Raw genomic sequence first — 18269 nt, forward strand, 5'->3', positions numbered from 1 at the left:
GCCAGGGCATTATGAATACGCGCATGCTATACGTTGTTGTGCGTGCGGTAGGACTACAGTATAATAATATCGCGACCTAGCTCTCGAGATTGATGATTGTCCTTGCAACAGTAAATCTGCGTCTGGGATGAGATTGGGCGGCTGCTGCTGCTCTGGCGTACTGTAGCAAATGATTTCACGTATGATAAGTAGCGCATTACGCGCATTTCCTCTGTATTTAAGTTTGATTTATGCACTATATTATTTGAACTCGATTAAAATGCCGATGATGCATTTTTCGAAAAAAAGAACAAAAAAAATTACCTTTAATACGATAAATTTCAGGAGGGAAGTGTATTTGGTTATAATTACCTGTCTATGAATAACAAATATACATTAATAAAGTATCATGTTTACGAAATGTCCTTATTTCAGAATTTTAATTATGACCCATAACTTTACCTATCACTTTATGCACAAAAGCTCGATCGAGGAACGAGAGGGTAAAAAACACAAGCCTTCGATGAATTGCCCGTCGGAAGTTCATTAAAATATCGCGCTAAATCATTTACGAGTGTCAAAACCGAGGGGTGAACGCCGTAGCAGCCCCGTAAGCTGCTACAGTAAGCTTCATCAAATTTAATTTTAATTAAGTTTTGTGTTTTGTAGACAGTTGAGCGGCAATGGTATATATAAAAGTATATTATGTGTACAAAGCTGCTCACAGTTTAGAGAGTTGATTTAGTCATATGCTCTATCGAATGGATCTGGCGAAAGCTAGTTCTCAAGCACACCTACTAGTTCTCAGGATAGGTGCGAATTTTCGTACGTAGTGGAATAATGTGAAAGCGAATCGTGGCATATATATATATATATATATATATATATAAGAAAACTTTTGCTCGGAGTCTCTGTGAAAATCATGCGTGTTATTTAACTTTTGTTTGTGCGCATATGCATTGAATTACACACGATGAATAAATTATATGAGCAAAATAAATCAAAGCTTTTATTATCAAGTTCGGGTCGCATATAGTAGTCTCACAAGAAAAAGAGCAAGTTATATACATATATATATATATATATATATATATATAGTTTGCCACTAAAATAAAGCGGTAGCAGCACGGTATATGCACTGTTGGAAAAAGCTGCAAGTTCGAAGTCCACCGGTGTGTGTATATAGAGCCTACACTTCCCGGCTGTTGTACTACTACTCTTTACTCTCGCGCCCACCTGCTTTCTTTTACCAAGAGAAGTTTTTTTGCCTTCTCTCTTTTTCTCTCTTATTCTTTCTTTCAGTAATACACAGGTGCGTGACCGCTGGAGTATTTTTTTCTCTTGCTCGCGCACAGTGTAACTTGGGCACGAACCAGCGACGGAGCGACGACGACGACGGCGGTGACGAGCACGCTGTTATTACTTGAGACTCGTACAAGAGAGCACGAACAGAAGGTCCATATATATACATACACTTGTGTGTGAGTGTGTGTGTGTGAGAGAGAGAGAGGGGGACTTACATACGTGAAGCGCAGCAGCATGGCTGACTTTTTTTCGCTTTATGTTCGGAATGTCGACAAAAGCCCCAGAGAGATATTTCTCTTACTGTATATGTACTTGCACTCCCATGCAGACACACGTACGTACGTACACAAACACACACACACACACACACACACACACACACACACACACACACACACACACACACACACACACACACACACACACACACACACACACACACACACACACACACACACACACACACACACACACACACACACACACACACACACACACACACACACACACACACACACACACACACACACACACACACACACACACACACACACACACACACACACACACACACACACACACACACACACACACACACACACACACACACACACACACACACACACACACACACACACACACACACACACACACACACACACACACACACACACACACACACACACACACACACACACACACACACACACACACACACACACACACACACACACACACACACACACACACACACACACACACACACACACACACACACACACACACACACACACACACACACACACACACACACACACACACACACACACACACACACACACACACACACACACACACACACACACACACACACACACCTACACGGGCACACCAACTAATACCCCTGTACCCTTAAACAGACAAATGAAGCAAAGGCTAAAGCGCTCTGGGATTTTTATTTATGCAAATTTTAATGAGCAGCAACGACAGCAGCCCGCACCGACGACGGTGGCGGCGATAGTGACATTTTTTTAAACCTAGACTAGAATCGCTTCAAGAGAGTAGAACAGCTTTTCTTATACACTCACAACCGCACATATACTAACACTTTCTCGCATACACATATATTTATATTTGTCGAGCGCACCAGGGGTACTATATGTGCGGCTGTGCGCGCGAGCTGAATTATTTTAATACGGTATATGTGCCGCTGCTGCCTCGCATATACTGGCCTCTAGCCCCTACAGTGTGTAAGGTACTTTATTAAAATGCTAATTTTAACTGCATTGAGTCGAGATTTTTTACTCCATTCAGCTACTACATAGTACTACAATGGAATCAAGATTAATCCGACCGAGTTTCACTTCCTTCTTTTTTTCTCTTGATGTAGCTATTTATTTAGTGCGGCTGTATATTGACCTATATCACTTAAAGTTTGAAAAATAAGAAGAAATCACATTTTTCGGTACGTGCGCAGCAATATCAAGTATCGTTTGACAGAAAATGAATTATCAGCAAAAAATAGTGTATTTTCACCGCGAGAAAATCAACTCGTCAGACAAAAAAAAAGAAAAGTCTCGCTCCGTAAGGATAAGTGTCATCGAGGTTCTTTCTCACGTATATAACTCGAGTAATACACTGGACGAAGGGTCCTATACGCAAGAGGGATTGTGCGCTGACGCATCATTATGAAACGGGAGAAAGAGACACACACATATATACGCCCTCTCGCAGGGTGTGAGGGCTGGAGAAGAGTAAGCGAGCCATGCCACTACTACTACCGTGTGCCACGTTGGCTGTCATCGGATTTCTAATTGTCGGCCTTTGTCTACTGCGCTACTACCACTACTTTTATTACCGCCTGCCGCAACTACTACCAACCCAATAGCTGGTCACTCAAATGAGATTTATGTGTGTGTGTGTGTGTGTATGAGTGTATATGCATGGACGCAAGTAGCTTTACTCCATCTACGGCGCTATGAAGGTAGTCGGCGTGTCAAGCCAGCAGAAATTACGACCTCGCAGAGTTCCATTATTTCCTTCAAACTTTTTCAGAAGACTTAATTTGCTTTATTGAAACGCTGATTCGTGCACTCTAGTGTGTGAAATTGTCGTCTACTTTCTGGCCTGTCATTGACTGCTTTTCCCGTGCAATGTACTTATCCACTGATCAAATTAGTCAGCTGATTATCGGGATATACTAGGTGAATCATGCCACCAATATTTTATCCGTGCGATCGATTCAATTGTCATCTAGAATTTATTTTATGCTACATATTTTATTTTCAAAAAATAACAGCATATGCGAATTCGATAACAACCAAGTTACGTTTGCATTTTTATAGTAAGGTTGTTAAAAAAAGAAGGAATTCCCCCTACAGTCGAATAACCTTTTTTCCACGCGCACATCTTGCTCATGAAAATGAATTTTATTATTAAAAACGTCACGCATTTATACGCTCAAATGAATAAGATTTATGAGGATGCTAGGCTTGATGTTTTATTATGTACTCTAGTTTATGATGTTTTCAAGGTGTAATTTCTGCTGAGCTTAAGTAGCTCACTTTTAAATATAGAACTTACTGCGCTCGAGCGAAATAAAAATACAGAGTATACGTTTGCTGCTGTGCTACAAGCCAGGAGCAACCGGCAGCTTGATGTAACATATTGTATACTCATTTAAACCACTTTTTTCATTCTTATTGTATAAGTTTCTTTTATTCGCATAAAGAAGAAAGGTATAAAAAACGAAACTTGCAAGAATCCAAATAGTTTTACTGTATAGCATAAAATTCTTGAGTTTTCAGAAAAAAAGAGAGGAACGTGCGATAAATAAAATATGAAAGTAAAAAGAGTATGTTAAAAAGAAAAGCTCGAGGATAATATGAAAAAAGCAGGAGGAACAAATCGAGTGACTAAAAAAAGAATAAAAATTAACATATGAAGGAAAATGTAAGGAAATGAACTGTATTACCTGGATGATATTGGCTTGTTTTATTTTGTCCAATCTTTTGAGCACACGAATGCATACACTCGAAAATATGTCACGAAAAAAAATGCCAAATAATTTTGTACTTCTAGATATAATGCCAATGGTCGGATATTTGTTTGCTATTTATTTATTTTTTTTTGCAATCTGAATAAACCATTGATCAAGTTGACAACTTTTGACATGGTTTTTTATTTAATTTTCCTCATAAATATTAAAAAGACCACAACAATCGAATGGAGTCAAGTGCCATGTGAATTTGAGTTTGGACATGGATACGCATACAGCTTGAGCTATTCCCATGGTTAGATAAACTTTGAGGAAACTCTACCGAGTAGAACATTCAAAAGAAGATTTACGAGTATGAGTTTGCAGTTGGCGTTGATTGCTTAGCAAGTTTTAAGTATAAAAGATTGAACGCAATTTGCGAATTCGTGTTGTACACTTTTTGTTTCGTACATTTTCACCTTAGTCAAAGTTTGAAGGAAGGGAAAAATGAAGATATCCTGTGTCATATACTCACTGGTTGGTGGATTTCTCATATCTTGAACGACTAGAAGCTGGGCTGCCAGTGAAGCCCTATGACCGGAAGTGCTTTCCGCTACGCACTCGTATCTCCCACTGTCTTCCGATCGTGCCGACGATATCACCACTTTTGATCTTCGTCTGTAGAATAAAAAATTTAATAGATTATTTATCGTTTTGCAAATCATCATAATCACAATATTGTACTATTAAGATTCAAATAACAATTATCTAATAAGGTAATGGATTTACAAATTCCGGAAAAATTATTCATTCAAGATTTTTTCTAAAATAAGAAGCGCAAAAAATACCACAAGTTGTATTTTCATAAAAAAAGTTTTTTTTTTATTAAAAAAAGCAATCCAGCTTAAACTGAATGGAATATTGTAGAAAAAGCATTCCTCGAATTTCGCTCAAGACCGAGGACTACTGGCTGGTAATTTGCAGCTAAAACTTACTAAAATAATATAAATTCAATTTATTCAGCTCATTATATTTTCCCTGTGATTATCTGCTACATGTGCAACTTGATAAGCGTAAGTAACGCTATTCCTCACTTTTGCTCGTCCATACTCCTCCCCTTCCCCATTTGAATTTAAGATTTTAACTAGCATTTAATTTTATTCATATACGTATGGTTATTTGTTTTTGAATTTTCACGTTCTGGTAAGCGCAAGAAATGTGAGTAAGATCGTAGTAAAATTCATAAACGATCGCAGGGTCTATTTTTTTCCTGCATTAGCTATTTTACTAGACGAAGAAAGAGAGTGTAACTAAAGGAGGCGCAGTCTTTAATCATGCAGCCCTCTATTAAGCTCGAATGCGGCGCAGGCGCTGGCAGAGTCTAGCGAATAATTACCTTCAAGAGCCGCTGCTACTGGTGCTGCTCTGATTTTTACAGGCTTCAAGGTAGAAGACGAAGCTATAGGATTAAGAGTGCGACGTTAAGTTTCTTCGACAATTTTACTTTTATACTTGCTAGACGCCCTTTTTTGCGCTAAAGCTGCCTCACACTTTCTTCGCTCCCTTTTTTACTCGTTAAACTCTTTCTCTTTCTCTCTCTTTCCTCCCTCATTCTGCCGTTTTTTTTGTCTTTTAATGCGCCTCTGCACTTTGCTTTTGCCTGTCCCACTTTAAAGTAAAAAAGAAGCGTAGGAGAAACAGGATTGAAAATGTCTTTTTGTTGTGATCGTAGCAGCCAAAAGTTTTGAATCATCTTCTTACTCCTGTTTGATACTCGCAGCAAAGAGAATAAGAGAGGGGAACATACGAGGATCTGTCGGCACAATGGGCAACAAAAAAGAGCAGGGAAGATTCGAGAATTAATGATAACGAGGTACAGATAATTAAGTCTTAACTCCATTGAAACGGCTCAGCACGAGTAAACAATAGTGTGCAGGCATTATATTGACTAGTTAGCACGCGTGTGGGGTGCTTTTTTAATTGGGCGATAAACAATGTTTTCTAGGCCAAATGATCGTTTGGCGATTCGTTAATTAACGAAGTGCTAACATAATTGAAAAGAGCAAAAGTACGAAAGCTTAAACCCAAGCGAAGGTATGTCGGTCGAGACAATAATATCAAATTACAGCTTGTGAGGAATGTAAAGTCCAGTCGATCATCGACTGGAATCAATTAATCAAAGTATTTTTCTGAATACATCAAACTCGTGGTCATTTTCATATCCTAAAATGAAAATTTGTTTTAATTTAACACCTTCTTAATCGATCAGAAAAAGTTTTAATATATCAAGTTCTTTTGACATAAATTACTACCTTTTTACTTTACTTTAGTAGTTATACTTTTATAATTTACTCGAATAACAGAAAGTTTGTACCGTTAGCAATCTTGATCACCGCATTCACACGACTCGGGAAAACTAACTTTCTTCGATTCTAGTGCATATATTTCCGCTAATTTTTCCAGGGGTGTAGGAAACAAAATTGACTCGAAATAATTTTTTTTGCACCTTTCTCTATACAAAGTTATCTTTATTGATGTAAAAAAATGAAAATATACTTTTGCTGGGTAACAAAATGGTGATAAAAGAAAACGAATGACTGCACATTTTAGTAACTAAGATTTATAAGAAAATTTTCGTGAACATCTTTATAACCCATTTGCAATAACATTTATTTGGCACTCAAATCGTGTTTCCGGACTGTTACGTAAGATTTCATTATAGAGAATACATACATACATTGATGAGTATATAAGTATATACCAATATAGAGTTGAACCGCAGAGAGATATCGCCGCGATTCACTCCACTGCGTTTTCAAATGGCTTTGGAGTCAAGCCATGTGGCCCAGCTTGTTCCCTTTTCCTAATACACTCAAGCTCAGAGGTTCTGTCTCCTCGCCATAAAGTTTTCATTGAAAAGATTGCGCAAGTATGCAAACATTCAAATACGCTTGCTTTGCTGATTATACAAATATATTCCATCATTTCGTGAGAGAAAAAATTATCATCAACACATGCTTACGTGAATCTTAATCGAATTTACATTCAATCAAACGTGATGTAGATAATTAAATTTAATGACATTTAATTGAAGAGTGTCGCAAGCGTGCGCGACGAAATTAACTCAGCTGCGGAGCTCGAAATTTCACTCTCTTTGTCAAACGGTGCAATGATTTAGCGCCGGCGTGTGTATTCAATTATTACGTGAATATATTATTTTGAAGAAAAGGTAAATCATCAAATATTCGAATTTCAACGCGTTTCCATTATTCACGACTGGTTGGTGCGCGAGCGAGCCTCGTAAGTATTTCCACACCAAGCCCTAATTAAATTTCATTCGCACTCAACATTTGAGAAGTTCATTAACAAAGATTTAATTGTCGGAACGAGATTCGATGCTTGGCACGACATATGCGCGTCGAGCGTATAAGAGAAGTTTTTTTTCTTACCCCGTGCTTAATGCCTCATTGATGTATTGTGTAGCTATAGGTAAACTACTAGGAGGATACGCACGTGCAAAACTCATACCGACGCTAATTGTATTAAGTGCATATTCGATCACGAGTGTCATAAACGGACTCACACAGGGCAAAACTCGCACTTTTGATCTCTTCAGTTTTTCCTATGCATTTATACATACATACACACGTGCGCGCAATCGCTTGCGCATTAGCACTCGCGTGTGGTACGACTCGATCTGGACCAATGTGGCTTTACATACAGCTGACATTGAGGTTTGGGCATTCTTTTTGCAGCATTCTGTACAATTCATAGAGTATAATAATCGCGGCCGAGCAGAGGGATTGTGGACGGACGTTTGAAGTTTAATCTACTCCACCGAGAGAATACTGTGCATTCGAATAGCAGCGCATTGAAATGTTCGATGATTGTTCAAGTACGAAATTCGCACTGGTCAATCGTGCATTTATTCCTATGCTCGAAATGTGTTCCCCAGTTCGGAGAACTCGTAACTTCGATTACGCTACTGACACGGAAAATACTTGAAACGACTTCTTTTGTGTAGCTGGTCAAGTTGGAATTGGGCAAAAAAATTGTTCTCAGAAAAATCATCAATAACGTTTACGTTTCGTTTTTATCGGCTTCGGTACAGTTTCTTGCAAGCTATTGTAAATATAGCTAGTGGTATCACGTGTACAAAGGTCTACATTGCGGGCGAGAAACAAATGATTCGCTACGAACATTGGCAATGTGTCATCTTGTGCTGCAACAAGAAACAAGCTTTGGTACTTCGAGCGAAGCAGGCCGAAGCTTGTAGCGTTTTCTGTTAGCACATATATAGAAAAGTACAGAAAATGGATGTCTAATGACATTTCGGACCAGTAAGTTTAGCTGTTTCTCTCTCTTTCATTCTCTTTGCTCAGCTACAAGCGATCCGTCTTCCAATGGAAGCGCCTTCGAGCAGCGTATTTTTTTCCTTCTAGTAATCGTAGCTTACACATAGATATGGGTAAATCCAAAAAACACGGCTGCTTTGGATTATTCTAAATGTATTTCTAAAAAAAAAATCGTTCATGCCCATGGATTCTGAGATGAATTCATTGAAGTTTTTGCCTTAAAAATTTTTTTACTAAGTAGATACTTATAGAGAAAAAAATTATGAAGTACATATTTACATTAACAGAATAAAACATTTTACGATTTTGTTTCAGTTTCAAAACTATTTTCTGTAATAAGTATTTCACATCAAAATATTATAAACAATGAAAAGTACCAATCGGACTTTTTCTGGAATGAACTTTCAATTTTCGTCTAAAATATGCTATAATTTTTGAATTACAAAATTGATGTATTGTAGCTCTGTGCTTTTTTTCTTCATAAGATAAACTGGGGACACTGAAAAATTAATTAAACGAGAGCCATACTGCCTTGTCTACGAACATATTTTTTGAATTTGCCCATGTACAGATATAGACCATTTTTATTTATCTCGCGTTTCACTGCACTCTGAGAGTGGGTAATGGGGTTCTTCCGGTTAAACGAATGATGTAAGCCAATGTTGGTAATTTTGTTTTGTTGCTGTTTCAGTCATTGTAAATATAGAGCAACTTACTTCTCGTTTCGATGCTTTGCCACTATTTCGAAATATAAAATATTAATGAAGAAATGACTAGTAATTTAGCGACTAATGACAAAGGATTATTAACAGCCATACTCTGTCCTCAAAAGCTATCAAAGCCATTCGGAAGCAACGATATACCGTCTAGCGACGTTGCCTTTCAATCACACGTGTCTGCGAATATGCAATACGCAACGTAATTTGACATTCTACTCGTATGACAGTGAATTAATCTCGTTAGAGCGGCACGACTTTCTCGTACACTCGGCCAATGGCGTGCTCGAATGTACATAAATGGCATCGAAGAATTACTGAGCAATTAGTCGCACGTGCGCATCTCACCGCGCGCGCGTGTACTCGGTCCGAAGATGATTCTCTTGCGTGCCGCACACCACACACGAGTAGTAAATGAGCCAGAGCACCATGCTATTTACTAGTGTCGACCGTCTTCCCAAAGTGGACCCAGCTAATTTTAGCTTTTGATATTCAGACGCGGAGAGTAAAGTTCAAAGTTTCAGAGCCGGCTTAACTCAACAGTTGAAACGGGGCAAGCTGCGCTTGTTTTTCTAGCTTGTAAATTTATATTAGTGTATGATTGCTTGGCTTTGCTGCACTTGTGTAGTTTCCATAATAATCATTGCTTCCGATTTGTTTTAGACTTGATTTGATTTTATACTATCAACAATGACAGAATTCATAATATCCGCTTAGCATCAGTGTTATTTGAAATGAATATGCAAATTCTATTACGTTCATTTGAATTCTACAATCAATTGTAAACGGATTATTGAAAAGTTTTAGTCATCCGTTTTTAATTAAAAAAAACTTGACTTCTTTAAAAGTTGACACGGTTTTTTATAAAACTGGACGTTTGAAACGCGCTCCGCGCGTGTCAATTTTTTCATTCGCGTTTTGAGGTTAGTTTAAGATTCAGAAATAGTTCCGAATTAGTAACTTTCGAATGCGCTTCGCGCGTGTTAATTTTTTCATTCGTGTTTTGAGTTGGGGTTACTTAAGTACTAACTGTCTGTTGACAGAAGCGTTGGTTTGAGGCAAACTCTACGCTCGCACTCTATGGCGAAAAGTACTGGTGGCGCCGGACGTCAGAGTTCCGAAACTCACGTCTAGCGATCCCCGTTCATAATGCGCGAAAGTAATTTTAAAATTTCTTGATATAATTATATTATAAAAATTACAACACAATTATATCAAGAAATTTTAAAATTACTTTCGCGCATTATGAACGGGGATCGCTAGACGTGAGTTTCGGAACTCTGACGTCCGGCGCCACCAGTACTTTTCGCCATAGAGTGCGAGCGTAGAGTTTGCCTCAGACCAACGCTGGTTGACAGTTAGCAGCGCAGGCGCTCGTATCGAGTCGGCTCGCTTCGGGCGTCGTCGTCAGTGTCAACCAATCAGAGGTTGTTTTACGCGGCTTCACTTTTCGGCCGTTCTCTTTTTTATAAGTAAAAATATAAAAAAAAAAAATAAATAAAAATACTAGTATCTTTCACGCACGCGTACATTTTTCAGTCAATTTCGAAAAAGTTGCTATTTTGACCGTAGATGTCACTTAATTATGTTTCGACTCGAGTCAAAAGTCAGTCGACCAATCAGAGGCCGAATAGATTGGCTTCACTTTTAGGGTCATAATTATTTTAAGAGAAAGAAATAAGTATGAGTATAAGTATAAGTAAAAAAAAAAAAATAGAAGAAATTTGAAATGAAATGATTGAAAGTTAAGAACTTTTTCGATCGATCTATTTGATTAATTTGACTTTTTTTATTAAATACACAACTTTCTGGGGTTAAAAAAAGTAATTCAAATAGGGTACCTTTCAAAATACCATATTTCTTTGGAAAGAAAGATAAATTTACGCTACTTGCACGCATTGAATTATCGAGGTATTGTTATTCATTCAATCCTTTCCATACCGCGAATAACGACAATTGCGAATGTATTTTTTTTCGGAAATTGATCGATTTTCCGTCGAAAAAGTGCAAAAGAGTAAAATCTTCTATGGGATGAAAAAATCCCAGCATAAGACTAGATATAGATACATAAGCCGATACGCATTTGCTTGCGGTAGTAATCATCGTTCACCCAAGTCAGCGAGCATATCGTCCCCTTACCTATACACGCTCGCTCTCGCTATAAGATTTATACTTTCTTTCGTATTGATAAAAAAATTGATAGCTTAGCGTTCTAGCGTTCACACGCACGACGTGATAAGATTTTTCGCCGGAGGATTTTCAATTTGAAGGGCTTTCGAGTTTGCACGACAAGCGATTTTTGTTTTGATGTTTCATCGTTATTATAGACGTCAATAGAGTAAAGAAAAGAGAAAAGTGGCGTTTGTAAAATGTATGCAATTGTACATCAAACATAAGCGAAAATCGGTGAAAAACAATTAAAGCTCCTGCGGCTGAAAATGAGCAAGCGTAATGAGAGCCTCAAACGCCAGTACGAATTGGTATTCGTGCTGGTGCTCTCGTGTTAATCTTTGTGCGGTTTTGAAACTTGAAAATGGCTTTGGGCATCTGAGCCCGCGCGTGCGGCAACGCGGCGGCCGCTCGCTTTCTCCCCCGCTGTGCGGCGCGGCGCGGCTCGCATCAATTCGGGCGGGCGTCAGCTTGCGCTGCTGTATACTATAGGTGCTATTCTACCTTGGAAATTGACGGAGAAATTGCAACATCACGATGTGTGCGGTTCTAAAGCTCCGAGAAATCATCGAACACGTCTATATGTAGGGACGTACAGGCGAATTGCGTAAATAAACTCTTAATCTCCGCGCGAGTTAGAAGCCATCATCGCGTGGCGCACACCTCCTCCGCTCGTCAGCAAATATTCCGCGCGCAAGCTTCGAATCGACTAACGAACTGGAAACAGGCGAGTGTATCTCCATCGATCTGTCTCTATACATCCGCGCATACTGCATACAATGTATGTACATATTTATGTACCGTATACACTGCTAAATTAAGCGACCAGGGAATTTCGACGAGAAACTTAGGTGTACGTATAGCTGTGTGTGAATGTACGCGTTGTACTAGGCGCCAGTTCATTGTAAAGGTAAACTACTGTACTGTTTCGTGATGATTTACCTATTATGAAAGCTTTATTCGTGTATAAATTTATTGCCTGATATCGTAAAGTCATGCCTTCAAATTAAATATATAGTTGAGAATAAATTTTTCCGTGTTACCCGACATTGAATTACGATTCTGTTTTAGGCTTTTATTTGAACATCGTATTATGTTCTATGTGATTTCTGGAATATTTTATTGGCGTGTCGAGTATCTTGTGTATGTTGTAGCCTTTACTGTCCATAGAAAGCTTGTTCAAACACTGTGGATTTTTCACCAGAATCCAAGCCCCTCTGAAGAGTAGAGAGATTCGATGTCGTGAGATTGTACAGCAACGAGCTTAGCGGGCCCTCTCGATCATCTTATTCTCTCTTTAAATGCACTCCTTGCTCTCCTTCTGTATATATATGCATCAAGAGTCACGAGAATGAAGGGTACAGTGGCTCTATACCTTGCTTCAAGATACAGAGTTTTTTAAGAGACAATGAAGTTCTCGCTCTTTCCCTCTCGCTATTCACCTACACTTTCGAAGATACGAAATCGACCAGGTGGAAACATTGAAGAATAAGAGTATATCTATATATACATGTCAGTACTCCCCATTGCATTCTGCGCAGCAAGTTGCACTAGAGTTTCCCTGCTTGGATTTCTCTTGTGCCTTTTTCTTTATCATCTCTTGGTTGTTTTATGTAACTTCACGAGGATGAAATTGGATACCTACTCGAGTAACTTTGTATGTTTTTTTCGTAATCAATGAAAGCTTGGTTACGATATAGAATGATTATTATTAGAAGCGCACTAACGGACTATTGAAAAAAAAAGCATTGGACATTTTTTTATTTTTAAAAGTCGACACTCGTCAAGTTTCAATTACTATATTTCGATAATATTAATGAAGAACCTTGCTAAAAATTGGGTGACTCATCAACATCAATTACACTTTGTTTCATTATTTCAAGCTACTTGAATAGATTATTTCTATATTTATTTTACTGATACCTCAATTGCAAATATGAATTTATTATTCAATTTCATTGCGGCTGGCATGTTGTAATTTAAATAACTAGACCTTATTTCGTAGTTATCCTATGAAATTGTAGTATGTAAAAATGCTATAAATCTGGAAACGTTTTTTACGGATAACAAAATCGAATTATAACGGGTAGAAGATTCACGAATTCTGCAATTCGAAACATCTCTCAAATTATAAGTTCTTGGATTTGAGCATTAAAAAGTAATTCCTTAATTTATTCTAGGTAGAAATAAATTCACCAATTAGCTTGCCAAGAAGAGGAAGATCATTGAGAGTAAGTCATTTACTCGAAACTAGCAAAATTATGTTGATAAAAGGAGTCGGACAAAGGGTAGAAAGTCGAAAAAACATGCGCACAATAGATGTCTGGAAGATGCGACTCTCGTAAGTTACCATACGGACACAAATGAGCTCATCTGTAAGGTAAGTAAAGTAATGTTTCCTTCTTATCCTTCTTAATAAAAGAAATTTTATTTCCCAAACATTTCCTTATTTTTCCGTATAATCTTTGAGTTACAAAAATAAACCCGGATTATCCGTAAAACTAGCTTATTAAATTCCATTAAAGCTAAAACTTAGATTGAAATCTGTAATAATTTCAATGATACTCAGGCCGTGAAAAGTTCAAAGCTGTTTGAAAAAAGACTCTAGGTGACGCGTTTAGAACAATGACTCAATTGTTTTTGACCTCATTAGAAGTTTTCGATTTCACGGATGCAGCGATACAAGTTCATACAGACGCAATTCAGTATACGTAATCATAGTAGTACGCGAATACACACATCTAGTCGATGAATTACATGCTCGAGGTTAATTTCGTGCTGCGTGCGTAATTATTTGCGCAGTCCATACGCGTGTATACGCCTCTACCTTGGAGGCTAGTAGGCAAATTAGGAATGGATTTACGCTCGCGATGATGACTTACTCAAGAGCAATAGCTCCCAATTGCAAAAGCTGTTTTAGCTCTTTGGTCCTTTGCATACAGCGAGTTGCCGCGTACGTTAAGCACAACTCGGTATTTCAAGATGAATCATTTATTGAACGGGCAAGTTTACGAAGAATAGCTTTAAGTGACGCAATCGGACATTTTTTCCTTTAAACTGTAACCTAATACCGGTCGAACTGTTAATATGCACAAGTTCCAAGCGATACAGTATCGTTGCGCGTCTGAGAGTTGTTGATATAACTGATGTTCCGCATATCCTCTTACAAAATTTTCTCGCAACGATGATTATTACTTTCGAGTCTTGTTGTTGCATTCTTGAACTGTTGTTACCTTTGCAAAATCAAGTAATAATGCGAACATTCGAATGATTCCAATTTTAATGTGCAGTAAACGCTTGTATTTATTATTACGATAACATTCAGATTTCCATTAAACAGTCTTACATAATGTACGCGTACTCAGTCCTAAGTGTGCTTACTTTGTACTTCCAGGCCATGCGACTGTTACCCACCCTTTCCACACTGAACTTTTGCTCTCTCTCCCTATGTTAAATTACTATTTTCAAGTATAAAACGGCATGCACGCGAAGCTACATTTTATTATAGTACCAGTACAGTTTAACTTGTAAACTGGCAACCACGAATTATACGATTTCGTCGCGACAATGCTACGGCCCTGTCGTGTAGTATAACAAGTAAAAGACACTGCAAGATGCGCTCGACTTGGCGACTATTTTTTTATAGTATACTTTTTGAAAACTGGTACCCCGCGGAATTTATTAAAATCGTGAAATTTATGTCCTCGACGACGCACTTGGAAAATGAAGGTAAATTATAGCCTATATAAAAATATGTTTCTCACTCGTATATCTAGCTTATTCCATAACTGTCGAGTGCGCATAAGCGTACAATGCTATTCTTCAACTTGACTAAAAATCCATTTTCCTATTTCAAACATTTCCATAAGGTTAAGATAACACTTCGGCGTTTGAAAAATACAAACTTGTGCGTCATTTCTGAATAAATTTTGATTTAAAAATTCAAGAATCAACCATTGAGATGCTTTTTAATATAAAACCTTTATACTCAGTCTAAAAAAATACATTAGTTTTTTAGTACAACATTGTTGAGGAGAGCTTTCGTTGACTTGCGGCACCTCTTTAAACTAGAGTTGTTTCAATAAAATCGCGTGTTTCTGTTCACCTAGCTACTTTTACGATGGTTATACTCAATACGTTTTTTAAAACTCACGAGAAAATAAAACACAAATTATTGAACTATAAATTATTATTGAAATATGTACAGAATTTCATATCATTTTTTACCATATTCACTAATGTTAATAATTTGTTGGCACACGACAAACTTATATTTTGCATGCAGCTATTGCAAGTGACTTTAATACTACTTAATGCAAATTGATTGAATTTAACTTCGTCTCGTAAATGTGCACCGGCCGTAACATGAATGGAAAAGCGCTACTTAATATATATATACTCGGCTGCGTCGCTACTGCTGATCGCGATATTTACAGAAACGTGCGTTAATCTGCATGAAAACACCACATCAAAAAGTGGGCCGATATTTTTAATTCAATTTTTGCTAAAGTCCATTTCCTTATAGACTCATTGCAGTATCTCTTCTTCCATCAGTATGTAAATATCCAGCCTTCGAATTTAACATGTATTTCACGTGCACACAACGCGGCAGTAACTTGTTATACTGATATAAAATTAAGCAGTGCATATTTCGCGTTTCACCTCCATGCGTGTGTTCCGTGTAAGCGCGCATCCACTCTAATCGATTCCGTCGTGTTTACTGCACAAAAATGAACGCGCAATGCCGAATGAAAAGAGGAAGTTTGGATCGATTCCAAATGTTGAACGGGGTGCATTCAGAAAATAAAGACCATCATCACTGCCGTCCTCGTCGTCGTCGTTGACGCAGTTGGACGGAGATGCAGCTGTAGCAGCAGGAGCTGCAACGAGCGTCAAGAGTCTTTGCGGGGTCTTTTCTTCTTTCATACAGGCGGTGTGAAAAGATAAAAAGGAATCTATTCTGATTTGGCTGTCAGCCAGAAAACTGACGCTAATACTTGTTGTGGACATTGTAGCTAGTCTACTACAAAGACTTTTTGATTGCTCTAATCTTTCAAAAGTTCACGATAAGACACCTATAGTGTTTAGTTAATACCAGAGGTTATTGTGCAAAGCTAGTGGCATTCCATTTCTCGCCTTTATTGTTTCAATTTTACCTTTCTTTTTTCCAAATTCGAGTGTAAAAGAGAGAAATGTTCACTATACTTTTTATTTACAGGAAATTGCAATTGTCTAAACTAGAATCTCTAGTCTTTTCATAGAAGTGATATAAAATTAAAAGATGAACTTCTTGTTTTCCTTCACTGGAGTTCGATTAACGTTCATATTTATTAATTATTTCTTAAAATAAAAGTTGTCCACAGATGTGCAGTTATGTGTACAGGATTTACATCATTTTCAGAACTTTTTACTCACGATCATGAAGGTTGAATTATATTTCAAAGTTTTAAAAAATTTCTTATGATCAAGTTACTGCATGACATATTTATTTTGAGTTCGTCAAGAATAGAGTGTATTATTTGGCCGAAATCTCTAAGACATCAAAGTAAAAAATGTCCTTTCAAAATTTTACGTACCTATTTCAAAGGATATTACAGTACAGGATGTGAAAAGCTTTATGAATTTCTCGTAAAACTTATAGCAGCAAAAGCAGAAGTAAGTTTTTAATATAATATAATTACTCAATTGAATAAGTAAAAAGATGCATATTACTCTGTAAGTCGTATAAATATCACTCGGCTCTAGAGAACCTTCCAAACAATTTTATAAAAAAGGAGAAAAAATAACAAATATTCCATTTGTGTAGGCATCTATGTTCGTTACACCCAGGCGTGAATTTCACACATGAAAAGACTATACTCCAAAAACGCGAGGACGCACGTAGAGAGCTTGAATAAAATCACGCGAACCGTTCAACAACAAAAATACAAATAAAATTATCCTCCGCCCTCCCACTCTATCCAACAATGCCGCTGCTACGCACAGAAACCAATCGAACTTCGCACTAAATCTGCTGCGATGCATAACTCGGGGTATTATCGATTGAACGAAAAAAAAATACCGAAAAAATTCCTGCAATGCGGAGAAAAAAAGAAGAGTTTTCGGAACAGTGTTATTCGGTGGCTGTGGTACCTGATTGGCTTTATGATTTCTCCCTCCTTATCTTTTGTCCCGCTCTTATCGTTTTTGCGTAGACAAAGCTTATCGCCCGTTAGATCGGCCACGGGTAAGCTTTTTATCCGTCCGCGGGATATATAACGGCGTGGCAGAAGTCCTGCACTATCGCCTAAGCGAATCGTCCGCAAAGACGTGGCTGAGAATACAATAATCGCGCATTAGTAGATCACCGAAGCAGCTCTTCACCTTTTCGGGTTTTTCGTATCTCCGCGCTGCAGATGCTCATATAAGGTTAACACCGAATGCTTGACACAAGATCTATCGGCCGGTTCGAGCTTTGCTGCGTACAGCGATTAAGCTCGGATAATCCAGCTAAATTGAATAATGGATAATGAAACCAGAGCTATGTGTATCTCCTATAAATGTCCGACAGTTTGACAAAGTTATTTACTCAATAGTCCCTTCTCGGTGCTCGGCGTCCAACTATATTCAGCTTGTACTACTTACAAATTATGGACTTTGACACGAGTTGTCTGTCTCTCTCTCTCTGTCTCTCGCTCCCTCTACATTCTCTCTCGAAGCCTTGCGAGTTCCTTCGAATTTGATGAATAGATTTCAGACAAGTATATACGTGAAGATCAAAGAGAGAAA

General features: G+C 37.9%; 1 protein-coding gene across 2 annotated transcripts in view; it reads right to left on the reverse strand.

The window, feature by feature from the left end:
* LOC106651818 (protein vein) overlaps nt 1–18269 on the reverse strand; it is a 189406-nt gene that overhangs the window by 79150 nt on the left and 91987 nt on the right. For both annotated transcript variants that reach the window (XM_023460076.1, XM_023460075.1), the window contains exon 3: nt 4797–4939. In XM_023460076.1, coding sequence (XP_023315844.1) covers nt 4797–4939 — 143 coding nt within the window. The remainder of the gene's footprint in view (nt 1–4796; nt 4940–18269) is intronic.

The sequence above is a fragment of the Trichogramma pretiosum genome, unplaced genomic scaffold (assembly GCF_000599845.2).
Source record: "Trichogramma pretiosum strain Unisexual culture from Peru unplaced genomic scaffold, Tpre_2.0 scaffold42, whole genome shotgun sequence".
Lineage (NCBI taxonomy): Eukaryota > Metazoa > Arthropoda > Insecta > Hymenoptera > Trichogrammatidae > Trichogramma > Trichogramma pretiosum.